This window comes from Perca fluviatilis, chromosome 7 (genome assembly GCF_010015445.1).
Source record: "Perca fluviatilis chromosome 7, GENO_Pfluv_1.0, whole genome shotgun sequence".
Classification (NCBI taxonomy): domain Eukaryota; kingdom Metazoa; phylum Chordata; class Actinopteri; order Perciformes; family Percidae; genus Perca; species Perca fluviatilis.
The window spans coordinates 27,447,325-27,458,409 of record NC_053118.1 but is presented as its reverse complement, the minus strand read 5'-3'; the positions used below and the strand labels follow the sequence as shown (position 1 = coordinate 27,458,409).

General features: G+C 39.0%; 1 protein-coding gene across 1 annotated transcript; it reads left to right on the top strand.

Annotated features, from left to right (window-relative positions):
* The first annotated feature begins 330 nt into the window (after window positions 1–330).
* Window positions 331–10,387, top strand: ifnlr1 (interferon lambda receptor 1). Its single transcript, XM_039804663.1, has 7 exons — window positions 331–632; window positions 3,797–3,914; window positions 5,119–5,291; window positions 5,386–5,570; window positions 5,923–6,064; window positions 7,321–7,451; window positions 9,051–10,387. The coding sequence occupies exons 1-7, from the start codon at window positions 590–592 to the stop codon at window positions 9,900–9,902; spliced, it is 1,644 nt and encodes a 547-aa protein (XP_039660597.1). The 5' UTR covers window positions 331–589; the 3' UTR covers window positions 9,903–10,387.
* Window positions 10,388–11,085: the final 698 nt, after the last annotated feature.

Below are 11,085 nucleotides of genomic sequence, written 5' to 3'. Positions count from 1 at the left end.
TTCAGCTGTTTGTTTGCTCATTACCAAACCTGTGATAACAATGTCTATGAGCCGACATCAGGTTGTTTCAGCTTCTATGTACATAATGTTTTTTAAACCAGAATTACACACCTCAGACACCATGTTTGTATAAGTGTGTTCTTTTCACTTTCTGTCTTGATCAGACGAGGGGGGGGGGAGAGAGAGAGAGAGAAAGAGAGAGGTGGAGAAGGTAGGAGGGAAGAAAAGGGAAGTAGAGAGTCTGGAGAGGAAATGCAAGTGGGTGGAACATTAAGCAGAAAAACAGGAACACAGTGATAACATGAGCCAAAGTACACCTGCACACCTGAGTAAAGCCACTCCTTTCCCAGAACACATTAGAGATGGTTGCGAAACGGAGGCCAGAAATATGCACTGAAACCCTATTTAGCTTTAATATTTTACAGCCCTTTTGACATTGACAATGGTTTCGTTTTGGGGAATTTGGAGATAAAAGGAGTTTACGTGCATTTGTATTATATGTCGCTTTTGTTTAAAACTCACAACTTCGCGGTGGCAGCTTCAGAATAGGACTTTGGTATTTTTTGTGTGACCCACATCCGTAATAAAGATGTGGTCTATGGAGGTCAGCATCTTCTTTCTGTTCTGCTATGGTGAGTACAGTGGAGCTAATATGGATTTATGTTTTCATTTACAGATGTTGATTACAGGCAATCACATATTTAATGGGTCATGTTTTCGAAAAGTAGTCCTATTAGGAGAAAAATAATAACAATGCAGTGAAGCCTAATAACATATTTGACAGTTGATTCCCTCTGATTTGAAATGAATGAGAGTCCAAGAACACAATGAGGACCTTGGTCACTTTAAATGATAGTGGTCGATGGAAAATGTGATTTCATTTTAATGTCTGGTTGCTGAATAATGAATATATTATTGTACAGTTTATATAAATGCTAATTTTAAATAAACTACTGTGTGTGTAATTTTCAACCGTGTCTTTAACATCTCCTATAAACTACATGGGCTATAACATTAAAACTGTAAAATGCTCTGATTTGGTATGTATACCACTAGCACTGCATACAGTATATGTCATTTCATCATTAAAATGTGATCTATGTATGAATAACTCAAGCTATAAAATATAGGATGGTGTTTTGCATCAATTTCCTGTATGCCAGCATGAGAGCGGGCAGTTATTTCCTTGTATCAGAAAACAAAGAGCCTACTTTAGTTTCAGCCAACAGCAAAAACAAAGTCCATCTTACATATGTAATTTCCTCCTATGCTGTATCACTGAGGCTGGTCACGCAGCTCTACTGTAATAAAAGTTTTCTTATATGTGGAGCAGCACCGGCTGAGGATGCTGGGGCTTTATCGTTTTGGGCTGAACGCAGATAAAAGCAAGATGTAACCCGAGTCCAAAAGGTTGTCTGCGGCAGTAAAGTAGTAGTACAGTAGAGAATAGTGCCCCTACTTAGTTGCAATTTAAGTATAAAAACTTAAAAATATCTACTGGATTCATCTCGGTTGGTTTTCTTTTAGTAATGTCAGTTTGCTTTTAAATACAATATATTAAGTGCATGGGAAGAATACACAGGCTGCTGTTTTATCCCTTGATGCCCAGAAGGCATTCGATCAGATTGAATGGCCTTACATGCTGAAGACACTAAAACAATTTGGATTTGGGGAAAATTTCATTGAATGGGTGAACATAATTTATCTTAAACCAGTATCCTCTATTCTCACAAATTCAGACAGAACCCAATCTTTTGAGTTGAAGCGGGGTGTAAGGCAGGGTGACCCGCTTTCTCCTCTTCTTTTTGATATTACCTTGGAACCACTTGCAATAGGCATAAGGTGTCATCCAGGTATTCATGGGGTAAAGTTTGGTAATGTTGAAAGCCTTGTTAATCTGTATGCTGATGATTTATTGATCTGTTTATCAGACCCTTTATCAGACATAAAATCATTTAGTAAATTGTCTGGGTATACAATTAACTGGGACCAATGTGAGTTCATGCCATTGACAAACATGTGTCCTACTTTCTTGAAATCTTTGCCATTTAAATTAGTTACTACCCACATTACGTATCTTGGCCTCAAGATCTCCAGGAACCCCAAACTTTTACTGAAATAGAATTTTTTGGATATGATGGATAAACTAAAAGCTAATATTAGGAACTGGAAGTTGCTCCCTCTGTCAATGATCGGCCGCATCAATGCTGTTAAAATGGTTGCACTTCCAAGATTCTTGTATCTTTTTCAAAACTTCCCTATTTATTTGCCATTATCTTTTTTTTAAACAACTGGATTCAGCCGTCCTGTCATTTGTCTGGGCAGATAAACCCCCTCGTATTTCTAAAGCCCATCTGCAGAGGGATTTAAAGAGTGGGGGTCTCGGCCTCGCTGTTTTTAGGCATTATTACTGGGCTGCAAATGCAAGGGCTCTCATTTTCTGGCCTTACGATGATTGTTCCTGTCCGCTCTGGCTAAAGCTTGAATCCATGTCTGTGTCACAGACCTCAATCCCAGCATTGCTCTTTTCAAAGATATTGATATTTACAGGTGAGACATTTTGTTAGGGAACACATTTCTAATTTCCCAAATAGACCACACAATTATAATTTTTATGAGACACTTCTCTTAAAACCAAACTCCAAACACTTGATTTCCCACTTTATCACTGCCTTTGAGACACCAGCAAGTACCAGTCATCTCAGGGAGGCATGGGCAAAAGAACGGGGAGTTCCACTGTCAGAGGAATTATGGAACGAGGGCCTGTCCGGCATACAGAAGTGTTCTATAAACTCTAGATATCGGTTAATTCAATTTAAAGTCATACATAGACTGCATTATTCCAAAACTAAACATAATACAATATTTGATTCAGTGTCTCCCCTGTGTGATAGATGTGGCGGAGCCGAAGGTTCACTTTCACATTTATTCTGGTACTGCCCAGTACTGGACAACTTTTGGAGTGACATATTTAATCGTTCTCTAAGCAATATAAAATAAAAATTCAACCAGACTGTAACCTGGCACTCTTTGGCTCCTCCGAAAGGACATCGACCCTCCCTTCCCACTGTAAGCAGGCTCTCAAAACAGGCATGGTAGCGGCCAAGAAATTGATTTTACTCAACTGGAAGTCTATCATCTCCTTGCTTTTAGAGGTGGCTCAACGAAATGGTTTGTGTTTCTAGGATGGAACAGATTCGCCTTAGCAGAGGGGATGCACCAAACTATTAAGAGAAAGCGTGGAAGCCATTTTTGGCTTTACTTGATGAGACCTAAATGACCAACGTATAAAAACAGGCTTTTATGTATTTGTACGGTTTTATTTTTTTCGGCACTGACTAATGATTCTCCTCTCTGGACCTTTTTTTTTATTTATTTTTTTTGTGCGAGTCTGTGTGTTTGTTCTTTTTGTTTTGTTTTGTTTTATTTTCTATTTATACTCCTGACGATATCATGAGACAGGAAGCACTGAACTACTTTGGTTATTGTATGTATTCTCATATAGCCTCTGTCTTTCTTTTATTACTTAATTTACGTCACGTAACAATGTCAGATGCTGTATACCCATCTTGTAAACGTAGGTTTTTTCTATTTTTTGTAAAGGTTCCAAAAGTTAAAATAAAATATAAAAAAAAAATTTTTTAGAAGACAGCATTTAACATAACATTTCTTTAAGATTTGGATTTATAAATTATACAGATATGAAAATGAACTAGGCTGAATGAATAGAAACACAAAACATTGCTATCTACCATAAAATGATTCACAAAGCTCTTGTTCCCTTTTTTCCCCACAGTTTCTTTTTCATCTGGCAATGGGAGAGCGCGTTTTGTCTCCAATAACTTTTACAACGTACTCAAGTGGGACCCCGTGAAGACTGGGGAAAAGGTGCTATATAGCATCCAGTACAGGAGGTAAGAGAATGAGTGATGATTTATTACTACGCCTTTACTTCCATTGCCCTCTTGCACCTTTGAGCCTCCATGTAGAGATCCATATGAAGAGGTGGGTCAAAGCAGGAAAAATGTGTTTGCAGGGTAAACCCTCCGTTAGCTCATCGTGTCAGTGTCCATGTCGAGGCTCTGTAAAATGAGTAGATTGCTAACAAATTGAGAATGTAACCCTGGCCACCAGATGATCTGTGTAGGGACATTTTTAGATTTACGTCTTCAGTTGGAAGAAAAAGATTTGTGTTTGAGAGCCGCAGAGAAGTCATTTCTGGTTTTGGTCTTTTCATGTTTTTTTTTGAAAATAACAGCAAGGCTTGTCCTTCAAGATCTAGAAATTGTATCTTGTGTGGACGCAACTACTAGGTGCATTTCTGGCTTTCTTTTGCAGCCTCTTATCCCTCACCCTCCTATAGAAATGGCTAGTGGCTCTATAAATGCATTGATCTAAAACTGCCAAGCATATATTGAAGTGTACCACTCTGTTGCTTACATTTAACTCAACTGCCAACAGCTTAGAAGTAACACTAAAGAATAGCTATAGGGCACATTCACAGTCATTAGCATGAACTGCACTCTGCTCTCTTCATTGAAAGAAGATACTCATAGAGCACTTTTATGGCTGCCATGTCAAATCTTTTTCTTTCTTCGTTTAACTTTCTCTCTACAAAGTGGAAATGTCATCTCGTCCAATTACTCATGACGCAGTCTCCCAGACAAATGTCAAGTGCCATCTCTTTCCTACTGACTTTACTCCCATCCACTGTCACCTGGAATACTTGGAGTGACTTCCAGCATCAAATCAGCTGCAGAGGAAGACTGATTTAACTAAGCTCGTTCAATGTCGGTTTCTGGTTACATAAAAATGCTGTAATTTGTCTCCTTCAAAAAGAAACTGTGTTCCAATGATGAATGGCTGATTTAGCATGGTCAGGATGATTTTTGTGTGGTTGTTTCACTGTAGCCATGTACTGCACAGAACTGCCTCAGTGCCAGAATTTCATACAAGAGTTTTAAACTAGTGAATAATCAACTGTATCAAACGGTTAATTAAACTCCACAGAGCACATTTTTGTTTTCATACAGGACCAGTGAACCTACAGTGATACACTGCCATGTTCAGGTGGTTCCAGTATCACGATTTGATCACATTGTACCGCCATTTTTACAGTGATGCTGAGGAGGAAGCATTTCAGATGAAAGAGGAGTGTCAGAACATTACTGCTCAATCCTGTGACCTGACTGCAGAAACCCCATCAGTTCCTGACGTTTACTACAAGGCTCGTGTGTACTCTAACGGCAGTTTACTTTACCAGACCAAAAGGTTTAAACCTATAGCAGAAAGTAAGAATCGCCACGCTCATTCATGCATTTCTTTGTTTCCTCCAGATGTATTCTAATGCAACATTAATTAATTCATCGTTTTTTGCCCTTATAGCTATTTTGGGTGCACCAATCTTGTCTACATACACAACAGTGTCCTCCCTGCATGTTAACGTCACCCTGCCCTTGGGGCCAAAAGGAGTCTCCGTTGCGGACATCATATCCAGCAGCAAAAATGGGCCTTCCGAAACTGTTATTGTTTATACCTTAACTATCACCGATCCAGAGGGGGCTGCACAGGTGAGTCTCCATTGAAACACTATATACGGGTCCAAATATTCAGTCATATGATTATACTAGCCATTAGATAAAATATGATATAAGAGTAAAACCAGAAATATAAAAGAAATCTAACACTGAACACAACTACACACAAGTTAATATTTTCAGATGCCGTTGATTGTATGTCTACATAGCAGTAAGAACAGGCCTCATCAATTAAATTTGGTTGACAAACATAACGATTAATGATTTTTAATAATTATCCAGACAAACTAAATTATAAGTTTCTTGTTAATCTGACCCGTGAAAACTGCAATGGACCAAATCAGTTCAGAGAAGTTATCATCCATATCACCCTCTGTGTCTCCAGGTTAATACAAACACAACTGGCCAGTTCGTCATCAACTTGAAGAACAAACAAAAAGAGTACTGCGGATATGTGTTCTACCAGCCGTTTTCTGAATGGGGTCGCCCCAACAGTATGAAAGCCTCCTTCTGTGTCACACAGCCAGGTGAGGATAATGCAGAATAAAACCTCTTCTCACACACATTTTCAGCATATGATACGTCCAATATTTAATACAAATTTCAGGTGTGGATGATTTTTTGTTAATACATATTTCATATATTATATATATATATATATATATATATATATATATATATATATATATATATATATATGTGTGTGTGTGTGTGTGTGTGTGTGTGTGTGTGTGTGTGTGTGTGTGTGTGTGTGTGTGTGTGTGTGTGAACTCAATCACATGCCAATTTTGAATGGATAAAGTTAATGAATAACTATTTACATTTCTAAAAACTTGACTGAAGGGAGCAGATTTACCACTTATCATATTAACAAAAATTTAATTTCACTTGAGGACAACAGCGTAACACTCAGCATCTTAGAGCTATCAAGGACCCGCCGGCTGTGGAGAAAATGTAAGAATGAAGATACTTGAAAATGTTGCGTTTTCTGCATTTGACTTAAAGTTCTTGGTCTTTATTTATTTCCAAACAATCATTTCCAAGTGGCTGCAATCACTTCAGGAGATAAAAACTGTTTCTTATGAATCAGTCCTGTTATAGATGCCTTAATCTGCTCCAAGCCTCACTGTCACAGTATTACAGGTACACTAAACTCACTGGTTTAAACAAGGCAGATGCTGGTTTTGCATTGAAACAGAAATGATTGGTTTTGGCCACAATGCCGATATTGTTCAAACTGTGAATACATACATCTTAAAATACTCTTATAACTATTGAATAATAGTAAAAACAAAAAGTGATAGCTTTTCCAAAGAAAATGATCTCATAAGTATTTGGGCAGTGACCTCTCCCTTCTCTGTTGTTGTATTTCTGATGAGACAGGAGATTAGATTTGTCTGTTTGCAAAGGTGATATTCTTCTCAGCTTTCCTTATTGTTTATTCTCTCTCTACTGCTAAAGCTGACAATAAGGAAGGCAGCACAACTACACACATCCTGATGGGGGGGAAATCCTCTTCTATAGGTTGCTGTGTAAATGTCTGTTGAGATAGGTTCCTGTTAACCAACATACTTCTGAGAAGTACTTATATATACTGGTATATCAACAGCCCTACTTCACACAGTCGTGCTACAGTGCTACTCCCTGAGAACATGCCTAAGCTTGTGTGTCACAAAAGGACTTTTTATAATTTGCCGTTTTAAAGAGCTTGAGGGTATCTGATTTAACAGATCTGTTGTGCTTTTTCCGGATTGATGATGACACCAAGTCTCTTTTCCCTCAGATGATCCTCTGATGCTTTTGCCATGGGTTCTCGTGAGTGCTGCTCTTCTGACGGCCATAATCATAATGGCAGTTGTGTGTATGTGCAACTATGCAAAGGGTGGAATGGAAAAGAGCATGCCACAGCTATTGGTAAGACAATTGTTTCTGCACTGTCCTTTGGTGTGTTGACAAGGAAATGTTGCCTTACTGGAAATTCAAGTCCTCTGGCACATTACTGTATACACGCTGAATGTGCTTATGTTACGCAGGAACCTAAAGGCAAATAAATACATTGAGTCACGGGCTTTCAGCGATGACAAGAAAAATGTAGTGTGGTCCAAGTTTTGGGTGTAGTGACGAAGGCACATTTTTTGTTTTAATACCAGTGTTTCCTTTAGGATTTATTTTAGCAGTGGGGGCAGGTCCGAAACGGAACGGACACTTCGCTGCAACACAAACAAATATATTTATTCACCTCTAATTCATACACGCAATGAGGCATATTTTTAGTTGTGATTGAACTGTATTTTTTGAGTTACTATATAGGCCAACTTTGATCTTGACATATAGGCTAAGCATTTTGTAGCAAATAACAATAAACCCACTATTAATTACATTATCTAAATGCAGTGTAACTACTTCAGCATGTAAATAATGCACCTCAAATAAAAACGTGAGCAATCGCTATTATATCGAATCAACAGCCACGTGCAATTTAGCTAGCAGGTGACGAATACAAACAACGAAAAGCACCAGTTAAAGTTCCCATGACATGGTGCTCTTTGGATGCTTTTATATAGACCTTAGTGGTCCCCAATACTGTATCTGAAGTCTCTTTCCCGAAATTCAGCCTTGGTGCAGAATTACAGACACTAGAGCCAGTCCCACAATGAGCTTTCCTTAAGATGTGCCATTTTTGTGTCTCTAGCTATTGAGGAGGAGAGAGGGAGGGGCAAGGTGGAGGGTGGGGGTGTGGCCTTGACCAACTGCCACTTTTCTCGTTTGAAAGCCATGATGTCTCTCTCCCATGGGTTGGCCAAATTCTCTGGGCGGGCAAAGCAGAGAAAGGGGAGGTAACCTTGCTTGTTATGACCTCATAAGGAGCAAGATTCCAGAACGGCTCATCTGAGCTTTCATTTTCTCAAAGGCAGAGCAGGATACCCAGGGCTCGGTTTACACCAATCACCATTTCAAGCCAATTGGGGACCATACGCAGGCTGGGGGAATGCATATTAATGTTAAAAAACCTCAAAGTGAAATTTTCATGCCATGGGACCTTTAATTTAAATTTGCAAGACCAGGCTTAAATGAACTGACAACATAAGTTATACGACTTACAGTTCTCAAGGACGTACACACATGATCTCAACTGGCTTATCATCTGGACAGCGTCTTTTTCCTTTCTCCCTTTTTCTGCCAAGTGACGCGCGGGCTGCTCACGGCGTGAAGCGCGTGTCCGCACTATTCTCCGACATGCACTCTAACAATGCAGCCCTATTTCTGATACCGTGGGGGGCAGAAATGTTGCCATGGGGGGCCGCCACGGTCAAATCAACATAGAGGAAACACTGTAATACATCTTATAAAAAGCCAACATATTCACCTTTTAAAGTTTTATCACATGGTATAGTTCCCACATTTTAATATTCTGAATGCATTTTCTAATCTCATTAACGGATGTTCATTGATCTACAAAAATCAAGCACTTATTTGACTTTGATGGGTCCGTCTTTCTTATCTTCAAAACAGATAACCACACCCAGCACCCAGCCAAGAGTACTGCAGTCTCTAGATAGGAATCTCATCATTTCCAAACCGGAGGTCTGCGTTCCAAGTGACAAAACCGTTTACACAACAATCCGAGTAAAGCCAAATATGCCTTCAATTGGTTCTGGAGGTTATTCCCCCCAGGACATTCCCTGGCAAGGCAGCACTGGCTCCTCTGTGGACACAGGTGCACACAGTCGGACCTCAAATCCAGAGGACACGAGCGCCCAGTCCTCAGAAATCTACAGTGTTGTGGCTGTCCACGTCCCTGCTGAACAGAATGAAGACTTTCAGCAGGCAACCAATGACAACAGAGAAACCAGTAACCTCCCATCATCTTCTAGTGGAGAAAGCTGGGATAAAGGTGGAGCGAGTCCAAACCTGACCTCAAATGGAGTACGACCGTTACCTGATCTGGACCCTTGTGAAAGCAATCCAGCCAGGCCACTGCTGTTGCAAACAGTGCGGGATACCAACGGCCAACTTGTGTTGCCTTTACTCCCTTTTCAGTTACAGAGCAGCACAGATGACACAGTATCACCCCTTAACCCAGAGAGAAAACTACTTTTATCTGACCTCATAGACTCCAACAGGGACGGGCCATCATTGGCATCCTTGCAGAGCTTCGACAGCTCAGAGTGGTCAGACTCAGGGTGTGAAGATAGCGCTGTGCAATCACCAACCCAGCCCTACAGCAACGATCATTATTTCCAAACTCAACCAGTTGCTCCTTATTTCCACCAGGAATGTCAGAACACACCACCTGATAATGCCATATTTGAATCAGGTTACAAACAAAACTGGATCCCTGGATGCATCCAAAGACAGTTGTGAATACAGAAAGACAAACTATCCGTGGACTGGACGGGCCCAAAAAGGAGGAGTAAGGTGAGGAAGATAAAGACAGAGGAGGAGAGACCAAGGCAAATTCTTCTAGGAGGTTGGATGGTACAAATTCAAGAATAATTCTCCTCTCTATAATGTCTAAGACTTGCTTTTTCTTATTTGGATCATCAAATAACGTTAAAGACGTTTCATCGCAGTACCCTCTTTTAACAAAAGGGAGAGGAGGAAGTTGATGGCAGCACTGACAGGTGCTTTAGTGCCAATACAAAACTGAATGGCTTTGCTGCATGTCTGATGATGCAGAGACAGATGTTTAAACTCTCCTTCAACATAGTCCAAATTTATCCTGAACCAAGTCATATTTAACATCTGGAACTTTACATAAATGTTATATAAAATATGTGATACATTATGCTTTGCTGCAAATCTGGTTTTATTTATTAATCCACAATTGTAAAATGTAAAAAAATAATAAAAGTATGGATAGTCCTTACTTGTGAGTTTAAATATTAAGAAATAATTTTATATACATAAGTATACATATACAAGTCCTTGTTTACTTTACGTCAAATCTTTGCTTTCAACAAAATGTATTAAAAAAAAAGAAAAAAAAGAAAATGTATTTTAAAAAAGATGTTAAATTGTTGAAAGCTGAACCCAAAGTTTACATCTTTCATAACTGACATATTCTACTCTGGACTTCTCTTGTCACATGTTTTAGTGTAGATGAGAGAAGGGAATGTAGCAACTACGATATGAAGTCCCTTAATCCTAATATTTCAGTGTATCTCAGTATATTAAACATAAATATTGACATTGCTATGATAGTCTAAAGTCGTGTTCAGACACCTAGAATCTGTTTGGTTTGCATAATGAAAAAAACAAACAATCCACCTGTCATTTTGTAAGTGGTTTGAAATGCATTCAATACATTTTTTACTTTCAATTACTTTTTACAATTCAACTCAGTCTGACCAATCAAATCAGTTTTTAAGTGTTTATTTTTTTCAGAAAAGCTGCAATCACACAGTAAGTCTGGGCATTTGTGTGCCATCACTATGGCGACTTATTACACCATTTTAAAATACACAAACCCAATCTGGTCATTTTAAAATTACAATGTGGACAGTCAGCCTTAAAGATTAGATATGAAAACAAACCCGATTGCTTT